General features: G+C 36.2%; 1 protein-coding gene across 1 annotated transcript in view; it reads left to right on the top strand.

Moving 5' to 3' along the window:
- Positions 1-23376, top strand: part of LOC142346267 (F-BAR domain only protein 2-like) — a 61738-nt gene that overhangs the window by 22274 nt on the left and 16088 nt on the right. The window contains exons 4-9 of the mRNA XM_075398782.1: positions 4792-4863; positions 4980-5094; positions 5550-5629; positions 5719-5817; positions 18724-18937; positions 20791-20880. Coding sequence (XP_075254897.1) covers positions 4792-4863; positions 4980-5094; positions 5550-5629; positions 5719-5817; positions 18724-18937; positions 20791-20880 — 670 coding nt within the window. The remainder of the gene's footprint in view (positions 1-4791; positions 4864-4979; positions 5095-5549; positions 5630-5718; positions 5818-18723; positions 18938-20790; positions 20881-23376) is intronic.

Genomic DNA, 23376 nt, shown 5'->3' with positions numbered 1-23376 from the left:
AAGTTTATAGCAATAATTTTTGTGCTGCGGTCTTTTTAATAAAATTTTTCGCTTGACCGGTTTTTCGGCTGACCCTTTTGACATTTCGTCCTTAAAAACGAGATAAACAGGTAACTTTTCCTACTGCCTTATGGCTCACCAGTTTCTAAGTATGCGGTTCGCCGAATTAGTTTAAGAGACATAAACTCATGATATGAAGGGTCGGTCTTAGAGTTTGACCCTCTCCCTTTTAACCCGCCTCAATTCCTCCTCCTACTCCACATCGTTCCACCCGTAACCCCGATTTCTCTTGCTCACCCCACTCGCTCTCGCTGCAGTGGTATAGAACACGTGGACTGATATTTGTGGAATTAATGTCCTTGATTTGGCAGAAAATCGAAATCTGTAATATTAGCATTTATAATACTTCTCAACTGAAGTTTTCATTGTTTTAATCTCAAAGTTGCAACAATTATTTGAATCATTTTGGTGTTTGTCGAGCAATTTTTTGCAGATTTTCTTTGTTCAAGAGTGATTTGGTTGACTATAGTCATAGTTATATTAATTATGATGAAACGTTGCAATATAACATTAGTATAATGTAATTTTTTGATCTAGTTTCCTCATTTTTTTGGAAGAAGTGGTAAACTTTCATGGCAGCTCCTTCTTTGCTCAGACAACTTTTTAGGGCATTGCAGACTAACATACGCAGTACCACTGCGCCTAGAAATTAATTGCAAAAGTATCTTTGAAATTTGCATTTTTCAAAAGAAAGTTCAGAAAAATTTAGTAACTTTTGGCTATTTTAGCAAATTTTAAAAATTCTTTTCATTCATATATTGATAGCTTAGAAGTCTTGTCTGATCACTTTGCAAATTTTTTGGCAACAATAATAAAATTTGAACGATATACTAGCATAGAAAGTCATGTACTCAAATATAATCCAAAGAATTGGAAGGGAGTGAGCCAATGACCTGATCATCAGATTTATCACAGGAACAGCCGATTAGAGTCAACATGGAATATTTCCCATACTTATACGAAAATAACAAAAAAAATCTGAAAAAGTAACAAAAGAAGGAAAATGAATTTATTTGCAAAATCGAAATTTAACTTGATTAATAATTTGTCATTTTGTCCAAAATTTTGAGAAATATAAAGGCCTTTGAACAGATCAAATCATTCACTATTAGAAAGCATCGTTTATGTATTCCATTAAGGGACAAGGTAATAGAAAGAGTAAGATGAGCTGGCAAAACACGAATATTCAGTCTTATTTCTGGAAATGCAAAATGCCTTTGCAATTAATCCATTCACTATTAGCTGAAACCTTTGACCAGTATATGCTGTGAATTGTACTCGTAAATGATTGCACAGAAAATTTGAAAAAGTCAAACTTCGCAGCAAATTTGCTTCAAATCATGAAAGCTACCCATTATGGGACTCAATTATTTGCAAAACATTCAATGATGCTGTTTAAGAAAACTGATGATGCCTGTCATTAATGACTTAAAATGCTGAGGCATCAAAAAAACATCAGCTTTGTTGTCAAAATTTTGGTCACTCAGATGAAAAGAACGAGTAACAGTTCGTTAGGGATTATTGAGTTTTTAAAGAGTTTTAAATACTTTTCATGCAGCCCATTCATGTTATATATTGACCTTAGATACGATTGACTTCTCTCCGAAATATCAATTCACGACTGAGTATTGTATAACTTCGTTTTTTCGATTTCTGTTGGTTGTATTGTACTTCAATGTTCAAGTATTTTCACGCCCCGCTCATTAGTTATAAATATATATAAACGCCCCGCTCAAAGGTTATAAATATCTCCACTCATCAGGTGACAATGATTCAAACAATCTCCCCTGCGGTTGGGCGAGTAAGTATTGTAAAACAGCAAACTAGAAAGCTGTTGCTCATATCGTTTTTGCACCAGCAACTCATTTGGTGCCGTATGAAGCCCCAGAGCTTGAATGAGGAGCTGACAACCATTCTCCAGCTTGTAGACAGACGTTGAGAGAAGTTAAAGAGACAGCGAAAGAAGTCTTCAGAGGACAAAACACAACCAACGTATGCTTCTTTATACTTGTCTTGGCGTTGGAGAACACCCAAAACTGATAGGATTATGGGTAGGGTGCTTTTGTTCAAGATTCTTGTAGAAGAACCACCAAGGATGTTCTCAAGGTTCTCGTGCTTTTGTGCATCAAATTCTTTTAACGATTTAATAACTGGATTGGTGGACTTTTGTAGCGCATGGAGTACATACACAATTTTGGGAGCCCGAATGCTGTCGCGTAAGATACTGAAGGATCACTGAGGGTCGTCGAGGTAGTTCATATTTTAGCTGGTACCATTTTTCCCTCTCATTTTGTTAAGTTTCTTTCAGACACACTCTGGGGATCCGATTGCAGTTTTGACAACCTCAAGTCGGGAAGTATCATTTTGTTTTCTTTTGTCAAGTTTGCCTAAGTCCAATGTAGACTGCAGTTCACATTAGTGGGCATTAGGTAGAGGCCGCGATCGGGTCCAAGCTCGCATGAAAGGTTCCATGATTTGACGAGGTCTTCTGGAGACGATTCCTGAGTTTTCTCTGTAATGATTCCGAGTATAAAACAAAAAAGTAGCGTGCGTGTTGCCTTGTAGGACTCTGCTTTTACTGATAATGTGTCATGAAAATGACTGGCTGTGTTAAGTAAAAGCTGCAGTGTCAGGTCTTGAATTAGTAACTGTTTTCAGCATTACGCTTTTGGCTATTCGCATCCTCAAGACTTCCCCCACTGCAATAGGACAAATAGCGCGCTTCTTTTGCAACCATGCTGATGGTGATGCACTGCATAGAGCTTGTGAAACAAATTCGCAACCTATGCAAACTAATTTAGTCAGTGCTTTCAAAGCATTTTGCGATTGATGTGATCCGGTACACTGCAAAAGTTTGAACTACACTAGTCTTAATTCTGTGGGAAGCATGTTTTCAGAGCTTTAAGAGGTGCCTGGCTACCGGCGCAAAAGCTTCGGAAGGCAAAACTTCTGCTGCTCTGCCATAATGGCCCTGGAAAAACAGTTTTGCCCGCTTGATAATCTCCAAAATTTTTTTTTGATTTCTCAGTTCCAACGGTTTATTCTTTCCAGAACTGTTTGGTCGACTTCTGTATGTGGACCTTCATTGCACTCAGTTTATGAGTAAAGTTTTGAGTATTTGTACCGCACCTTGATAGGAACATGGCTGATGGGACTCGGCGTTGCTTAGGAGATCGTCACTAGATTTGATAATTCTCGAGGTTCTTTTAATTTTACTTGAAGGTTTTTGATTTGTCCTAATTTGCATATTTTACTCTGGTTTTGCTTTGGTTAATCAAGCAACTAAAGAAAACATTTGTCCCGGAGTAATATCAGTGGGGCTCTTAATAGCTAAATGATATTGGTTTGTTTTCATTAAACGAACAAATTTATTCTTTTCGCCAACTTTCTTCTTACGCTTGAGCTGCTCTGAAAATTTGAAATTATATGCTCGGTATGTCTTAACTTAGTACTTGATTAATCCTCTTGTTATTTGTTTGAGGCAATTGTTTTGTTGTTGTCTTTGTTGAGCAAAATTTTTGCGACCGTTTTTGCTTTTTCTAGAACATCGACTTCTTGAGTGACTCGAGGCTTTTTTTCCTTTTTGAGTGACCTACGTTGCTCTCTTCCTGAACGAAAGTTTGTTGATAACCGATTGTGAGTATATTGGAATCTGAGACATTGTAGCGTAGTGGTTAAGATGTTGACTGGCATCGTGGAGGTCCGGGGCTTAAAGCCATGTGGAGTCCGCGCTTGTTTGCACCCATAAAACAATTTTAAGCTGCACCCCCTACTTAAATTGCCCCCCCCCCACCTGTCGTCCGGGAGCAGTTCTTCCGACGTAATTCGGTTTATGTTTATATAATTGTGTGTCTTACTACTGATTCCATTTCATGTCATTGACGTACTTTTTTTCCCAAAGCCAGCTGTTTATTTAAAAGGTTCAAATGGTTCAAACGAAAAAAATGCTGTCAAACTGCTTGTCAAATTGGAAATAAACCTTTGTGAATTGTTCTTCTGGCGTTTTACAGCCTTGTTTAATCGTTTTTCTGTATTGCCTTCTGCCTGACATCTTTCAGGTTGTTTTTCCTTTTAGGATGTGCTTTTGATGCAAATTTTTTGCTTCACCCAACTAACGTTACAGTAGGCGTTGTTGGCCTTGACTTCTTGCGTTTTGCGTAATCTGAATTTCTCCTTGATCACATTGAAGCTACTGAACCTAATTGAGCAACTTTTTAAAAATGGAATAAAATTTGATAAAATCGTTTCTTTTTTAATTTACGCAGTGGTCTATAATAAGCTCTAATATCAGCATTTGAAGCTTCTAGTTGGCTCGCTAACAGAATTGAGACTGAGACTTTCGTTTGAGAGATACTTGTCCGACGATTGTCGGTTATGTTGGTAGTTGGCTACATTGATTTGACAATTCTGCTTATATTAGTTTCAGATGCATTCTACTGAATGCGCTACAAATGAGCGTAGAAAACCATTTAACTAGCGAATGATCAGCTGCTTTATGTACTTGTCACGGTCAGTCATTGGACTTGTAAAGCATAACTAATTTCTATTTCGGGTTTCTTTAGAACTGAGGTCGGCGCCGAACTTGTTTGAATACCTTAGTTTCGTTGAGGGTTTTGATTATATGAATTGTGTGAATTATATGAATTAAATGAAAAAATACTTCCTTGAACGGAACAATTGAATGCTGAAAAGTGCTTTAAATACTTGCCTAATTTGCCTGTTTCTGTTTAGACGCTGGACTCATTATCTTCCACTCACGAGGCTGTCAAAAACATCAACCGGCTCACAGAAGAAGTTTACAAGGTATTGAAAACTTTACTTATCACTTTTGTAAACTTTACTTATCAGTAAAATTTACAAAAGTGTGCTTCCTGGATTGAAGTTAATCAGTTAGCAGCTGGCACTTGGTGATTTTTTAGTCGGAAGAGAAGTACATTGCTAAATGTTTTGAACGAGAGAAGCTGGCGAAGACATCTTCCAAAAGCAGTGGCAGTCGGGAGTTTGACAAAGCAGACACCGTCGTCAGAAGAACAAGTTAGTAATTATAACTACCAAATTAAACAAGCAAAATAGTGTCGCAGAATATATGTCAAGCTGATGAGCCATTGACTTAGAGTTATGTATTTAATTTCTATGCAATGAGAATGTTGCAGCATTTTGTTGGGTGTTAAAAGGCTTTAAAATCTAGTTTGTACACGGAGTTTCAAAAATTCATAACAATAAAAGAAATATAAGACAACTTGACATACATACACCGCTGAGCAAGCTCCATGTCAAGTTGTTTTATATTTCTTTCATTGTTATGAATTGTTGAACCTCCAAACTTGATTTCAAAGCCAAACTTGATTCAAATGCCAAACTTGATTTCAAAGCCTTTCCTCCAATAATAGTGGACTGCCAAAACTACAATTAGTTAAATTAAGACGTGACATTGTCGTCGAAGTTATTTGAACAGACAATTGAACATATTGCGTTCATGTTCATTTTAGTGGACGAATACAGGAATGTGATTGATCGATATGGGAAGAGCAAAGATGTCTTTGTAGAAAAATTTTCTACTGCTACAGATGTAAGTACTTTTAGTGTATTGATTTTGGTACTTATTAAGCTATCAACTTTAGAATTTAAGAATTAATTCTGGTTGGCTTGTTCTTTTAGAAGTTCCAAGAGTTGGAGAGCAGCCACTTGGAGAACATGAAGAGTTACTTGGACCAGTACATCGATGTGATAGAAGAGGGACTCTCATATGACTACCAGGCTAGTCATTGATTTTTAATAGCCGCGAAGCAATAGCGGGGTTATTGTTGGTCTCGTCTTGGTTTTTTTTTACAATCCAAACGATTTAGATTGTATTGGGGCACTCTTTTCGACTCGAGGAGGAGTATTGTTGAAGCTTCTTCGTATTTGATAGTTTTTGAGTGTATCTGAATCAGTAAGTAAAAGTCAATGCCACACGTAAAAATGCTAAGAGTTTTTACGTACGAATTTTAACAGCTGATCACGTGCAGCATTTTAGCAGAGCAGTTTTCTTTAGTTTACGATCATTTTTTGAATGGAAATGATTTTACTAGGTTGTGGTATCATGTTCAAGTCAAGTGTTTTTTAGACGTTCTGAGTGTTTTCGTTAGTTAGTTCAGGTTTTGTGATAAATTTTCCCGTTTTTAACTGTTATGTTGATTTTATAAACACATTTTGTATATGTATCCCAACGAATTAGAGCGGCCAGCATATTTTTTGAATGTTTTTTGCTGAGGTTCTTGGATGGTGGTTCTTTTGTTGTGTTTTTAGCATCATAAACTGAACAAAAATTACAAAACTTTGAGCAAAAATTTACTGGTTTTGGATTTTTTTCTAAATTTAAATTGTTCCAATTGATGGTATTCTTGAGATATTTAGTTGCTAAGTAATTAATAGCTGCCCTCATCTTCTCAGCCGGCTATCATAGCGCTCCTATTTTTTTTTACTTCGTCGAATAAAAAAATGTTTCGCTTTACCTCATTTTGCCGCCTTTTAAACATTTTGCGTGAAATCTTTTTGACTTCTCTAGGCTAGTTTCTCTCCTCTAATTCTGCTAAAAGTGAATTTGAACATCAGTTGCTCAGCAAAGCAATTCAAAAAGAACAGAGTCAGAATAAAAAATTGAATAAAAAAATTGAAATAGAAACGGGATAAACCCATAAAGCCCAATTTTAGCTGCCCGCTATTTGAACGTCGTTCCTATAAGTGTTATTTACCATCTCTAATGCTTATTGTTATTGATGGTAGCCCCTGTAGCCTCTCTCTAAAACAGAAGTATGTTCAACCTCGAAATGCCATCAAAATAAATCGGACTTAAAAAGATGTTTTTTTACAAAAATCTTTTTTTTCAATATCTTGTTATTTCAATCCCAATCATGCTTATTGGAATCAACGGCGGCTATTTTCCGGCAATCTGCCGGGTATGTTTAATTTTTATGACAGAAATGTGGCAAACTTGACTCGGTTTGCTTCCAATTGTGTTTTGATTTTTAATAGCCGCCCTCATCTTCTCAGCCGCCTATTATAGCGCTCCTAATTTTTTTTTACTTCGTCAAACTTTTTCGCTTTACCATTTTGCCGCTTTTTCAGCATTTTGCGTGAAATCTTTTTGACTTCTCTAGGCTAGTTTCTCTCTTCTCTCATTCTGCTAAAAGTGAATTTGAACATCAGTTGCTCAGCAAAGCAATTCAAAATTAACAGAGTCAGAATAAAAAATTGAATAAAAAAATTGAAATAGAAACGGGATAAACCCATAAAGCCCAATTTTAGATGCCCGATATTTGAACGTCGTTCCTAAGTTTTAGTTACCATCTCTTATGCTTATTGGTCTTGACAGTAGCCCCTGTAGCCTCTCTCTAAGAAACAGAAGTATATTGAACTACAAAATGCCACAAAACAAATCGGACTTAAAAAATGCTTTTGTACCAAAATCTTTTTTTTTCGATATCTTCAATTCTTTCAATCCCAATCATGCTTATTGGAATCAACGGCGGCTATCTTCCGGCAATCTGCCGGGTATGTTTTAATTTTTATGACAGAAATGTGGCAAACTTGACTCGGTTTGCTTCCAATTGTGTTTTGATTTTTAATAGCCGCCCTCATCTTCTCAGCCGCCTATTATAGCGCTCCTAATTTTTTTTTTACTTCGTCAAACTTTTTCGCTTTACCATTTTGCCGCTTTTTCAGCATTTTGCGTGAAATCTTTTTGACTTCTCTAGGCTAGTTTCTCTCTTCTCTCAGTCTGCTAAAAGTGAATTTGAACATCAGTTGCTCAGCAAAGCAATTCAAAATGAAGAGAGTCAGAATAAAAAATTGAATAAAAAAATTGAAATAGAAACGGGATAAACCCATAAAGCCCAATTTTAGATGCCCGATATTTGAACGTCGTTCCTAAGTTTTAGTTACCATCTCTTATGCTTATTGGTCTTGACAGTAGCCCCTGTAGCCTCTCTCTAAGAAACAGAAGTATGTTGAACTACAAAATGCCACAATACAAATCGGACTTAAAAAATGCTTTTGTACAAAAATCTTTTTTTTTCGATATCTTCAATTCTTTCAATTCCAATCATGCTTATTGGAATCAACGGCGGCTATCTTCCGGCAATCTGCCGGGTATGTTTTAATTTTTGCTTTTTCTCTGAATTTAGGATAAATTGCAGGATATCTTTGGGCCTTTTTTGGAGATGTTATTTTCTCCGGGTATTTTATTGGTATAAATGTATTTAACCTACACGATAATTTCATTTGTTTTTTTAAGTAATTTTCCTTGTTTTGTTATATCTGTTCAGTATTTGTTTCACTTCTGTTTTTGGACCGTCTAGGAGAAATCAGTAACTTCGAAGGTGCAAATTTACGGTGGATGTTGTTTAAGTTGTTAGTTTACTGTATGTAATAAGTTACTTAAATACATAAGATTTCGAAATGTTTTAAAGATTTGAAGATTTTTTTCTTCAGTATATAGTTATGTTCATCGAATAGATGATCTTTGCATACCAATATAAGTTTAAAGTTTGTTACTTAAGTTCTAAAATCCGCACGAATGAACAGTGTTGATTCAATGTTTAAAAAATACAGTTGTAGTGTTTTCTCGAAGTCTTTCATTCGTCTTGACCAGTTTATATTGACCTCTTGCATTCGTCTTGACCTCGTTGCGTCTTCAAGATATCAAGTTCTTATTCCGTTACCTCAAAAATTGTAGTAAGCTATCTACGTCGAGTCTTTCGGAATTATTCAGGCTTTGTAGCCACATTTGAGTTATGATATAGCAAGCTTATGCAGTTCAGGGAGCCAAAAAACTGCTCAAGGATGAGAATTTTTTTAAATTGCTTGAAAATAGGAGTGAGAATTTGATGGTTGAATAAAATTTTGGTTTTTGAGTTATTTTTTCACAAGCGTCAATTTTATTTATGTTTCTAATGATATTTCTTCACAACTGCTATTATTATTTTTGCATGTGTTCTTTTGCTGTCTAGATGTTTGCATCTTTTCATGGACAGCTAACTGTTTTCATGGTTTTACAACCATATGGTATCAAAGATATATATTAGCGAATCGTCCATTTTCGCCCGTATTTATTGTTTTCATTTTTTCGTCACATAGTATAATTATTGACAAGTTTCTTTAGACAATAGTGAAAGTGTTTACTGGTCTCGGTTCATAGATAGTGTTTTAAGCATTACTTGTTTTTGTCAGATAATAGTGAATTTGTCAGATTTGCCGGTATTTTTTTTGTTGTTGCATGACTTGATCACAGTGTCGTTGATCACAGACGCAGCCAGCGTCTTTCTCATTAGGCGAAAAGTTTGACTGTTTATATTCTTTGAATTTTGCGAATTCAACGCTACTTGTGTTCAAAACATGTAATTAATTTGTTGATTTTTGTCAGTATTTGCTTTCGTTTTCGCTGTCTTGTCAAAAAGTTTTAATTTTTTAAGACAGCTCTCATTGGTTTTCTTTTGAAACATTTTTTTAAAAAAATCCTAGAAATTTTGTGAAGTATTGATTTTCTACTGTGCACAGTCTGTGCCCTGTCAGTTGGTGAGATTGTTTTGCCTTATTGTTGTTCTTATTGCTGTCTTGATATTCATTGTCATTAATGGCAGTTCCAATTGGCTTTCTAATGGAGAGGAAGTGAACCTATCTAATGCAGCCACTTAATATTTTTGGTATTTATTATTCGACCCATTTGTTTTCTTAGAAAATTGGAAATTTTACCGGTGTTTAAATTATTGCTAAAACTTTTATTGATTTGGATGTAATTTTTTGAATACTTCTTGAGTTTTTGAATCTGGCCTTCAGCTGTTGTAACTTTTGTCTTTTTGCTTCTCGTTGGAAATAATAAAGATGTTATATTCTTTCTCAAAGTTGAATTATGTGATGTTGTCAGGACTTCAATAATAAGGTTATTTTTCAATCAATTTGGTGTCATCTTGTTAAAATTTTAACATTTTAACAGATTTCTCATTTCTGTATTTTTACTGTATTTTTTAAACTGGTTTCTCATTAGTTTTCCTGAGCCTTCAGACCAGTGGTTTTCCGCCAGATTTGTGTAAATTTTTAACGAGCCGTATTTTGGATTCTTTGGTGTCTCGTTATTTTTATCTGAGTTTCTATTTCTGTCGTTTTCGTGCATGCGTTGTCATATACTTAGTTTTCGTGCACGTCGTTTTCGTGCATGCGTTGTCATATATTTAGTTATATGGTTTTTCTTTGCAATTACTGATGTTAGGTTGATCTTTTTTTCAGCTCTTTCGATTCTGTTTCAGGACTTTTTTTATTTGTCGTTTTTTAATAGCCGCACAGCGATAGCTGGGGCTATTATTGGCCTTCTCTTGGTTTTTTTTCGTCGTCAAGATTTTTTGTTACAACCATAGGGCGTCACAAGCACTTCAAATCTGCTATTTTTTTCATTCGTTCATGCATTTTCTACTGAGTTGCATGCGTGGCGTCATTTTTTACTCTTAGTGGAGCGAGTTTTCTTGCTCATTCGCGTGATTAAACTTTTGGTCACAGGTGACTTACCTTACTCTCAAAAATGACTTCTTCACTCTGAAATTGATTTTTTTAAAATTCGTACCAAAAGAGATAAGGCCAAGTGAGTGTGTGTCATTCTATTTGAAGATTATTTAAAAGCAGCTAATAGAAACAGCAATAAGTTACATACATATTCATAATAAAATATAACATCTCATCATTTAATGAAAAGTTTCTTTTTGCGTCGCCTTTTTTTGAGATTGCAGATCTGCGAAGTTATTGCGGCTATTTTCTGTCAATCTTTCTACTATATTTTTAATTGCTCGTCCTCTTATTTTTGTTTTGACCTTCTGATCAAGCGGCAAGAAGTTGCAGAGCGACTGTTTTCCTGGGTTGTTTTTGTGTGATTTTCTGGTCCTATGTGCACGACGTCGATTATTACTCTCTTCGTATGGGTTTTTAGTTCAAACGTCTTTTTTTATCATACTATGCTGAACTCGCTCAAGAATGTAACTTTGCACTCACTTTTTAAATCTTAATTGAAAATTAAAATTTTATTGAACTTTAATAGAGGTCATTGAAACTTGATGTCTGCAAGGCTATATTACATGAAATATATTTGCGTTCGAAATTTGTGTTGTCATTTGTCTCCGTGATCTTTCTAAACAAGGATTATCAAAGTTCTATATCGCGGCTAATATCCGACAGTCTGTCAGCTAGGTTTTTATTTGTAGTCGGATTGTGATAGTTTATTGGTATGCTGCCACTGTCATGTTTTCAATCTATCCATTTTGTGCCTTGAATGGTAGCGCCCAGCGGGCATTAAGTGTTCTTAGAGCCTTTCAATCTGTTGCAGCTCAAATTGTTTTGGAGATTTAAACTTATGGCGTGAAGGGCGGTTCTTAGAGGTTGAAGACCCCTCCACTGTTGACCCCCCCCCCCACTATTGCCCCCTGCGGGCTGTTACCCCACCCCCACCCACTCTTGCCCCCCCCCCCCGCCCCAGCCCTCGGAGCACCCCCCTCCCCTCCACTTGTTTCTAGCTACTGACGAACAACCGCTCGTTAAAAACACGCAAAATTTTACTATTTTACAATTTTTTTCAAGCTTTTTGGATTTTTTTTGACATTTCTTGATTTTAATTCGCTCTAGGTGTCAATGAACCTCCTACAGGTTTTAATAAATTGTTACTGCATAGTTTCCAGTGGTAATGGAATGCTCTCAACATTTAACATCACGAATTTTAGCGTTTTTTTTGACAAAAAGTGCAATTTTTTCAAATTTTTTTTGAAAGTTTTCCTTATTCAAGCCTCTCCAGACCCAGGGGCCAGAAAACATCCTAAGAGAGTTGAAAATAAGGTACTGACAAATTTTTGTTGGCCATGGAATAGTTTTTCAACTTTTTAATGTCACAAATTTTGGCAATTTTTTGATAAAACTGGCTTTTCAAGTTATTTAAAATTTTTTTTGTCGGTTTTTAGGTTTCTTAAGCCTCAAGAGCCAAGGAACCTCCTCTAGTGTTTGAAAGTAGGTTACTGTATACTTTTTAGATGTAATTGAATGTCTTGCAAGATTTCAACATCACGACTTATAGGATTTTTTTGACAATTTTTGCCATTTTTGTTCCATTTTTGACATTTATAGTAATTATTCAAGTTTTTTGAGCCTCAAGGGTCAGAAGACCTCCGTTAGGGTTTGATAATAAGTTACTGGAAAATTTTTATTTGTCATGAATTATTTTTCAACTTTTTAATATCACAAGTTTTAGCAATTTTTTTCTTATAAATTTTTTTTTAGATTTTTAATTTTTTTTGTCATTTTTTGTTTGTCTGGCCTCAAGAGCCGCGGAAACTCCTCTAGGGTTTGATTATAGGCTACTGCATAGCTTCTAGTTGTAATGGAATGATTTTGAAGATTGTAATATCATCAATTTTCAAAAAATAAATTTATTCGCAGTTTTTTCAAGTTTTTAATCTTTGATTTTTTTCCGGCACCAGGGTCCTAGGGAACCACACCAAGGTATGATAATAAGCTCTCTCATAGTTGCTAGATTTAATGGAATGGTTATCAATATGTTAATGACTCTAGCTTTAGCAATTTTTTGAAAAATTTAACTTTTTCGAATTTTCCGAAAATTGTTACCGTGTTCCAATTTTATGGATCTTTATGAGCCAGTCAAAACTATTTAGAGCTTGAAATAGGGATAATGGATAGTCTCTTCAGAAAACAAATTTGTTTTGAAGATTTTATTATCTTGATTTTTAGGAAGATTTTGTTAAAGTTTGCTATTGTTTTCCTTTTCTGAGTTTAACGACAATTACTGGCCAAAAGAACTTTTCAAGTCTCGGAGATGGGTTAATTGACAGAACTTTTGAGACAAAGAATTGTTTTGAAATAACTGCAAAACTGAAACCTTTTAATTTTTTCTTTCAGTTTTTTCTATATGATTTGTTTACTAACAAGGCTAGAAAACTACAAGTTGCAGAGTCGAATCCCATCATGAAAAATATCCGTATCTCTTTCTCTCTCTGTCAGTTAGGGTTTCTTTCCTGGTCTTTCTTGTTCACGATTTATATATCTCCCTCTCTCACACTAACTATATCTCTCTCTCTCTCTCTCTCTCTCCTCCCTTTGTTGATGCCGCACTTCAGCTGCTGTTATGTGTCTTAATGTCATCATCGATGGTCAGCTCAATAGTCTTCAATATGCGGTTAACAGAAACTGTTTCGGAGACTTATTCTTATGGTGTGAAGTGCGGTTCTTAGAAATTGATTCCTTAACCCACCCACCCATCCACCGCCCCCACATCAGTCACCCAATCCTGTTTTGCACACCCGCTGCCATCACTTTACGCCCCCTCAATTATTCTAAAGCTAGTTTCACTAGCCGTGGCTAGCTACTGACGAAGCCAACCGCTCGCCGGTCGTTTGTGAGCAATTCGCCTGACGTTAGTCGGATGTTTTTAGTCTCACTGGAGTTAAGAGGAACGAAAATCGAGTAGTTAAAATGCGCTACTTCCAAAGTGCTTGTTAAAGTGTTAGTGATAGAGTGGTGTAAGTGATAGCATGAAAGAGTTTTCGTTTGTTAAGATTTTTTTATGTGCGGCAATTTGAATTCTGTTTTTGATATTCTTTTCTGTTTCATTTTCTGGACGAATAGTTTTAAAAGGCAATACGTGTGTTCTAATAATGAAGCGCTGCCTTTGTTTAAACCTCGCAAAAGCTATTTATTGGTTTTGAAAGACTCGGACGCTAAATGAAGATTCGAGTGAAAATAGAGTGGTTTTTGTTCATACCGCTGTTTTTGAGAGAGCGAGAAATTGATGTGTGAAAGAAATTTTCTTCAAGCGAGCGCACTTTCTTTGTTCACTTGCGGCTTTCAAAAGCAGTTTGTTGCAACTATTGATAGTTATGAGGTTTGATTATGATATTGTTTTAGTTTCAGGCTTGTTTTGATAGGGATAGAAGGTTTCAAGTGGTTAATTTGATTTTTAATGCTAATTTGGAGGTTTTTGATCAGTTTTGCTGATTTTTAGCCGAAATTTAATGATTTTCTCACGTTTTTTTGTTTAACTGCTCTAAGTGAGATTTGAATAGAAGCTTATTACTAATGGAATTTTCAGATACCCGTTGATAAAAGTTTTGTTGGTATAAATCATTTTTTTCTTAGAAAAAATTACAGAAAAATTGAGAAATTTTAAACCATTTCTCTTTTTTTTTTGCAGTTTTTCTTTTTTCTTAATCTTAGACAAGTTTCTTACCCTATTATGACATGCCCATTGTTTTTCAAGCTTTTCATTACTGTAATTGCAGAGGATCCTTATTCGGCTCTATGTTTCCTTGTACTATTAACAAAACCTCATTAAGTTTTTATAGTTTCTTTTTGTTCAATTTGTTTTTGAATGCCGTTTCTGTTCTTCCTTAATTTTTATGGCCATTGTGGAGGTTTAGGTTTCACTATAGTTGTTCTAGTTGTTTAGTCATAAGTTTGGGCAATTTTCTTCGAGTCATTTCCGGATTTTTTCCGGCTATGTTTTCTTTTTAAGATCTGTTCACACATTTTCATGATTTTCGAATCCAAAATGAAATGATGGACGCCGAAAAATGAAGTGGAGCGAAACGGCGAGTAGTTTTGCGGCGTGGAATTTTTTTTGCGCTAATTTTAAAGTATAGCGAAAAAATGGTGTTTGAACAAAAATTTGCTAGGATTTTTTTGCTAAATGGGCTTCCTAATCCAATCATTGCCTTTTCTAGGTCTAGTTTTTTTCTTCAGTCAATGAAAATTCTTTGAATTGTTTGCCAGGACTTGTCTCTCTATGTGACACCCATTCTTTGAACAATGACTCTTTTGCTGCATCTGCTGCCTTTCTACAAATGTTCTTGCTGACCTCGACCAGCCTTCAGGTTATCATTTCGCAGGCACTTTCAGCGCCAAGAAAGGTCCTGCCAGCAATCGTTCGAAGAAAAGCGGTCCGCCGATAGGTTTCAAAGTCATAAGATCCAGTGAGTTGAACATCAGGGTTTCCGATGTTTGCGGCACAACTGGTTGCAGATTTTCGTCACCTGTCGGCTTTCGAAGCAACTCAGTAAAGCGGTACAGAAACGATTATTCTCGAAGCAACTCTGTAAGCGGTACGGAAACGATTAAGCGGTACGGAAACAAAATTTTCCGTGCTTGCTCTTCGTGAGATGCAATGAATCGTCTCATTTTTCTACCCATAAGATGGAGAATTTCTTAATTCATTAATTTCTTCGGTTTGGCTTGACTGAAAGACACTACAAGTTCGTAAAAGTCTTTGGAAGACGACTTTAATCGCTTTCTTAGCTTTCTATTTTTTGGGTTGAGAACTAGCTCGCTTGGAACCAATCAATCTTTGACTCAAAATAGCTGCAACTGGCTGCTTTTCAACCTGGGAAGAGGGCGGATTATTGGAAAAAACTTCGTGGAGACTTACATCGCTCATAGCGCCTCCTACTTCTTGTATTTTGTTGTGAACAAAACCTATCGCACCGTGAATGTCTTAGGAGGTAACATTTCTAGAATGACTCTGTCATGTGGTCATGCCGGTTGGCCACGTTACGTGGGATAACACAATAATGATGGGATTCAGATCTCCCTTGTTTGCAAACATCCAACGCAATCTTCTTGCAGGGTTCATGAGGTCCTCGTTTTGCGATGATTGACCTTTAGTGGTTCTTGTGGGTTAAACAGTGAGATCCTAAAAGTGATTGGTAGTAAGGGAGTCTTGCCTTTGACCATAAAAAGGTGAAAAACTCGAACTGTTTTAACTAGTTAAAAGAAACAATTTCAACTAACATTATGGCCTTGTGCAAACCGTTAACCTAATGAGAATGATACTTTTCAGGGTGTCAGTGGATCAGGTCCGATTTAAAGTCCATTTAGAGGTGACTGAAGCTTTGAGTCAAGTTGAGCCAAAACAAAAAAATGACAGCTCAGATTTCGTATGGTTCCGTTTCCACAAGAATATCAAACAAAATATTGGTCAAAAAGTCATCAGAAACTAATAAATGTAATGTGACTCTAGGTCGTCCTGGAAATCGACACAGCCAAAAACTTCTATACCAATAAAATGGCCTCTTGCCTAAAGCACAACTGTGTAATGATAGCACATATTATTTCAATTGACCAGAAGCAATATAGAGTCAAGTCCGAAGTGAAGCTAAACAGCAGATAGAACAACATAAGACAAAAGGCGTCACTATAAAACCAATTTGGACCTACAAAATGAAAAGTTATTGGCAGCTCAGATTTCGTTTGGGTCGGTCTATAGATACCTATTCAGCTAGTCATGGACAGAAAAAGCATCAGAAATAATTATTAGTGATTAGAATATTAGTTTTAACCAAATTTTAACCTATTTAAGTTAAATATGCCAAGATTGGCTCTACAACTAAAATGAATTTCAAAAGCAGCTGGCGATCAAACGTAAATTTGACTCGATATACAAATGATGACAACACAAGGTAATGGGATAAAAATTTGTGGTCCACAATCAGTCCTAAAGTAAATGCAAAGAAGCTATTTTCTTTCACGAGAGCACGAGCACTCGAAGAACTCATTCAAATTGGATCGCGTACACGGTGCACAATCTTCCACCCTAGCGTATCCCAGAATTCATCGTAATTCCGTAGATGGACGCCAGCTCTCAACATGGAATACGTAAAACCATTAAGAACAATGTGCTTCTTTTAGAAATTTTTCAGAAGTCGCTGGTTAGCCAAATTGGTATCGAGAACATTCATTCTCTCTAAATTAAGTGGCAAGTGAGAAACTGAAGCCCCTGCAATTTTGCTCAATCACATAAAATTTGATTGCGTGAACGAGATCAGCCAACGTTGATTCTCCTGGGGTACCGTTCCATCCGGTTGTATCGTGTACTCTAGGAAGACAATAATGTCAAGAACCCGAAGCTGATTTAAATAATGTCCATAATTGATCGCACTTTCTTCACCTCTTCCTAGTTTTTATCCCACTAGGAATGTGCTCGAAGAAAAAGAGAGTCTGCTGCCATTCCAATCGATCTACGTTGCAGCAATCCATCCATTTTGCAATTGACATATATAAGTAATCAAAAAGGAAAATTTTCGGCATAAGGTAAACCGGTTCGTACCCGCCACGTTCTACGGGAACATTGCCTTGCCATTATTCACACAAACATTCGTACGCATACAATAACCGATGTGTACCTCCAGTACCTATCTCGTTCGTCCCCATCATGAGGTGCACAAGAACACCAGTGGGTGGGGGGGGGGGGTCGAGTCAGAGGCGTCTCAACGGGACAGGGATGGGAGTTTACCTCATGGGGCAAATAGCTGCATCTTTTGGGGCAAAATATTCTGCATTTTTTTCAATCACATTACCTAATTACATGCCCGTAATCAGGGTGTTGAGGACCACATGCAGAGCCAAAATTGAACCCCTGAAGCCCTGATGCAATAGTTACAATTTTCCATGCAGATTTCATAATTACAAGCGCATAATAAGGGGGATTGGAGGGAAATCTGCGGACACAAAATTAACCCCCTAAAACCCAGAAAACCCTATACAAAATATATTGGGGAGTTTCCCCCATCATAAATGCAGTTGAACAAAGCAATGGTGACAGCCAAATTCACTAACTGTGACACTTTTACAAGTAGAAACGCGAAACGTACCAGTCACTAAATAGTCAAAATGAACGTTTATGTGGAGACCATTTTCTCAAAAAACGGCTGAAAGAAAAAATCCTTTACGGGGATCAAAGTACGGCTCAAGCTGAGTACAAATCAACAAACAGGTCGAAAATCGGTTCACTCTGCGGGATATTTGTTCCTGAAATCGGCTGATTTTGACAAGGCTCATCTGAGGATACAACTAAATAGCTGAAGTTGAATGGCTCAGTACCAACAAAACGCGCCTATGCGCGTTCAGTTCGCTGGTTAGTTTCAGAAAAATTGTCTGAGAACAGGAGTACCCCGATTGTTGGGCTTTCTCAAATTTCTCAAAGTTTGCAGTAATAGGTTACCGTGAAAAATCAAACTCAACTAGTCGTTTGGGTGACTCTTTTGTATTTTTACTTATTGGGCGTGGTAGCTGCTACGATTGGAGTTGTTTACAACTAATTTATTTTTTTGTATGAAACTTGTATGATTACCAGGAATCCATACAAATCATATACGACCTTGTTTGATTAACGGGGTTCATATATGACCTTGTATGAAATCAAGGAAAGTTGTATGATGAAACTGATAAGGGAAACTGATAAGGTCGGATGGCTGTGCCGTGCGCTGCAGATTTTGTATCAGAATAGGGATGACAGAAACATTCTTGTGAGGCATAATTTTAAGGCATAATGAGCAATGTTGGTCGCGTTTTGCCCTACTAAGTGAGGCTAGACTCCTCAGGCGTAACGTTAAACCAACGCCAGCCCCAAATCCATTGGGTAAAGATTATTTCATGAGAAACTAGTAGATCACACAGGAATCCAGTCATGTTTAGAAAAAATCACAAGAAATCTAAATGCTCAAAAACTTTGCTTAAAATGTTGAAAAAATGATATCTACAAGACTAACTGAGAAATTTGCCAAAAATCATTGATTTAAATACTAACTGACGGCTTCTGAATGGGAATAAAGTAAATTGAGTATTTTTGAGCGATTTTTGGTTTTACAGGCTACGATAGAGTTCAAAGAGCACCAGACCCAATGGACGATGGAGTGTCTGTTGAATGAGTTTGTTAGAGTGAAGAGAACTGGAGATGAGAAGCCGACTGACATGGAACAAGTGGTGTTCGATGGACAGACAGCTGCTGCTCCCAAGAAAGAGGACAGTGTCAGTGGAAGTAGCAACAGAGGACCACTGGGAGATCCACAAGTACTGCAAAATGGTTCGTATGATGTCTTCAAACTAGCATTTTGGTGACTGGTGTTGTCTTTAATTAGGTCATAAGGGCTATCAATCTGAAATCTGTTCTGTTTCGGCCCCAGTGTTTGTATGCCCCCAGCTCCAAATTATGTGTTGTTATCTAGCACCTTACTATGTAAAAAATAGCACGTGCGCCTGGGAGCAAAAATTTTTATGCTCACCAAGCTTTTTTTTTTGGGGGGGGGGGGGGGGGTCGGGTAGAGTGGACTCTCAAACTGTTTGTATGCCTATTCGTTTTTGCATACTAATGCACGAAATTGAATAATTTTCCCCAAGTCCTGAGCCAATGGTTAATTGAGTAAATACGATGGCTTTCCCTTTTGGTCGTATTTTGTTTTTTTTTGTCGAAGGGTTGAATTTTTAGTTTCACCAGAAAACATGACAACATTAAGATAACTTTTACGATTTTAGTTCGTTGTTTATCTTTGCTCGTCTTTCTCTTTTTCGCTTCCTGGCTGTCTCAATTTAGTTTTTTTTCCTCTTTTTGTAATAGTTTTCTCCATTTTCGCCTTTTTCTTCCATCATAATTTTCTTTGTCTGTTTGTTAACTTGTATTTGACTTGTTCGTTTGTCTTGGTTTCAAACTCTTCTGAGCTCTGTTCCTCTCAAACACTCTCTTATGTTCTTTTTGCACTCGTTTTTTCAGCTCTCTCGCTCTCTATGTATCTCTCTCATTCTCTTCTTTTGCCTCAATCCTTACACAATTCTTTCAACAGTTTTTGTTCTCCTGGTTCTTATCACTAGTAATCTTTCACAGTTTTGCCATTGCTGATCTCCTTTTTCTCCTGCAACTGCATTGCGTTTTCATTTTTTTCTTCTTTCCCCTTGCGTTTCAATTTTTGCTGTCCTAATTTTCTCGTACGTTTTTCGTAATTTGACGAGTTTGTCCTAGTTCGCAATGTATCCTATTTTTAAATCATATCACTGATAGGTTTATTTGATAGCCATTTGAGTATTATTTTGTTTGTGTTAGACTCTGGCCTCACATCAAAGTAGTAGTAGTACATTTACAAAATTTGCGCAAAATTGCTTACAATCTAATTTACGTCAAATATCTGAAGCCAAAATGTAGAAGCCCACAATTTTCTCATTCAATGGTACATTTTTCTGATAAGATAGATGTCTACGGATTGGTATAGGTGAAATTAGCGCGCCCTAGCAAATTAGCCCTATAAAACTTAGACAAAATTGCCCGTGACAATCTGAGCTTGATGAATCAATTTATAACAAAAAATTTGTTTGTTTTCAAATATTCGGGGGTAACAAAAATAGGTTTCTGCATTTGGATGCAGAGGCCTTCCAAATGCTGAAAATTTTTAGAAGCTTAATTTTTACAAAGTGACGTGCTCACAGTGCTCAGCAATTAGCAGAGTTACTGATGCTTTCGTCAGGTATTAGGTATTAGAAAAGTATATTTTGTTAATTTTCAATTGATGGTTTTAATAACTAAACAAAATTTCCATTCTAGTTGTTTTACAACGTTTCGTTACACAATTTTTAATGGCTTTTCGATTGTTTACAGTACTTTTAGCACTGATTGGGTTCGTCTAAACTGACTAGGGTAATTAATTAATTATGGAATATTTATGCATTTTGGTTACTCAAACTGTGAACTCTAATCACATAAAACTCGAAATCTATTTTTAATAATACGTACTGAAATCAACACAATCTTATGTCAGATCCACAGCAGTTCTTCTGAACCCATACTTTATGATACGATTATGAACATAGGGTTTTAAAAGGGAAATTGAGTTTTAAATCTGTCGATATTGGGTTCGTATAAGAGCTTGTTAATGGCTGGTGTTGATTCAGATGAGTACTACAAGGAGATCATTCAGAAGATAGTGCCCCCTCCACCCCCGGATGACCAGCTCCTCATCAATCAGAAGGACGCCAAGAAAGGTCAGGCCACCACCACCGCACCTTATTCAACCACTACAATATAGTAATCTTTATAGTCGAGCAGTGGCTTGTCTGTCCATTGAATTATTCATCAGTAGTCGACTCTGTCACAGAGAGTATTTGATAGTTTTTCTCATGTTTTGCAGTGCTCCAAGAGTCATTCAATTACCCATTAGCAAGTAGCTTATAGATATGCATGATATTTAATGCGAGCATGCTCTGCGACTGTATGAATGTATATCTTCAAGGAGTAGATGACTGTGTAGTGGAATGACGACGTCTTCTATTTCAGCGCATGACTCTACCTACCTTCTGCTATGATCTGTGTAAAGAAGTTGTGCGTGTTGTTAGTTTCCTAAACTAGCTGCGCATTGTAAGGATAAAGGTAAGTTCTCTCTGCATGGCTTGTGAGTTGTTTGTGCTTTAAATGATCCTTTCGCTGACTTCATTGACCCTCATATTAACCGACAGTTGGGATATAATCTGATAACATCCTCGAGGTAGTAGATTTAAAGCTTCAAAATTGCTGTTATCGCAAAACATTTGTGTTTATTTGAGATGTCTTATTTAACGATGTTTCAAAAAATGATTGGTAATGTGTGTTTGCTATTAATGATAAATACATGATAAACGATGTATAGAATTTGAAACAATTTAACAATTTTTTCAAAAGCAATACAGCAATCTAGTAATTGTGACTAAATATTTCCTAATAGCTGTCTAATTTTGAAAAACAAAGCGTACAGTTCAATAGATGTGAATTTGAGAAAAAGAACAGAACGTACGTAAACAGCGAAGAAAAAATGTGTCACAGAAAATTAAAAAGTAGAAAAAAGTTTGGTTTTATTTTGACAATTGTTTCTAAAGTACGAACGATGAGACGAAATGAATTTTACAGTTAGCTGTCCACCGCCAGCTGGCCCTATTCATTTGGCAGAACTGACAATTTTTTTAAGTCAGAATGCCCAAGATGACATAGAAATCAGTTGTTGGAAATTTGGTTGATTGGGGCATAGAATTTGACGAAAATTATAACTGTCCAGTTTTTTTTCATGAAGTTCACAATGAAAAATTTTCCTGTGCAAATTAGTCCTGTTGGTCTTCTATGCGATTTTTCGCTTGACCGATTTTTCGTCTGACCCATTTGACTTTTCGTCCTTGAAAACGGAATAAACAGGTAGCGCCCAGCGGGCAATAAGTTTCATTAGAGGTCCTTAGCCGTGTTTTGTAGTCCTTCAAGTGTTTAGTGTGATGAAGCTACCGGAGTAGTATAGTAAGTTGCCTAGTGCTTGTAGGGGAGGGGGGGGGGGTCCGGACCCCCCCCTACAAGAAATTTTTCCTCTGAAAAAGTGAAATCTTGTAATTTTTTCAGAGTGTAAGGCAAATTACTATACTTTTCAGCTATTTCCATTTCATTTTGATGGTTCATGTAAATTGAAACTTGGGAATTGGGTTTTGGTGGTTTTGAATTCATGTTTTGTGCGCGATTGAGAAAAAATTCAAAAATTTTCAAAAATTTTTTCGAAAATTTTTCAAAGTCCTAAAATGGTCTGAAATGGATTTTGCGCTATGAAAAAGCACTCAAAAGTGATTTTTTGTTGACTTCACTTTTTTCACCTAAGTAGTATAGGGGTCGAAACATATAAAAATTTCGAATTTTTTGAAAAAAATTTTCAAAATTTTTTGGAGTCCTAAAATGGTCTGAAATGGATTTTGCGCTATGAAAGGGCACTCAAAAATGATTTTTTTGTTGACTTTTATTTTCTTTGAAATAGTCTACATAAAAATAGAAGTCAAAAACTTTCTAAAAAAACAATTTTGTTAAATTGATTTTTTTCTTATATGAAAAAGCAACGAACTTAAGTTCATTATTTCATTTTATCATTTGCAAATCAGCATGACAACAATTGCCACGGTAGATTTGAAAAATATTCATGAAATTTATGATCAAATAAAACTAGACTATCCGGAATACAGTGAGCGGTTTGTATATTTTTTGGCAGCATGTCTTTATTTGGACCCAGACATCAACCTTGAAATTGTTTTCAAGTTGAGACCATATGGTGGTCTTATAGGTATAGACAACTCTTCACTAGACAAATACCTTAAGTCATATAAATTCCTTCGATTACATGCAATACTTCATGACGCCTCGGGTTTTATTGCAGAGCACAGTCAGAAAGGTCCTGGTTATTCTTACGTTTTACCGTGTCCAATCACAAACGCCTACATTGGTCACATGACTGGATTAATGTTTTGCCTCTTCGTGAAAACATTTAAACGAAACCTATTTAGTTTGCTGGAATGTTAAAGCCAGAAGTTGTTGTCTTAGATTTCGGGTTTTATAATTAGAAATCGGGTTTTATAATTAAGGAGTTATCGATTTGCTCAAACAACTACACAGACACAATCTTGTTCCTTCCACCAGTTTCTTACAACTCACTATCCGCTAGTGAGAGAAAATCTCATGAGTGGGTTAGTAGGTTCTTACACGGT

The sequence above is a fragment of the Convolutriloba macropyga genome, chromosome 9, assembly GCF_964194025.1.
Source record: "Convolutriloba macropyga chromosome 9, txConMacr16.3, whole genome shotgun sequence".
NCBI classification, from domain to species: domain Eukaryota; kingdom Metazoa; phylum Xenacoelomorpha; order Acoela; family Convolutidae; genus Convolutriloba; species Convolutriloba macropyga.
The sequence above is the reverse complement of the archived record's forward strand: the minus strand, read 5'-3'. Positions and strand labels throughout refer to the sequence as shown.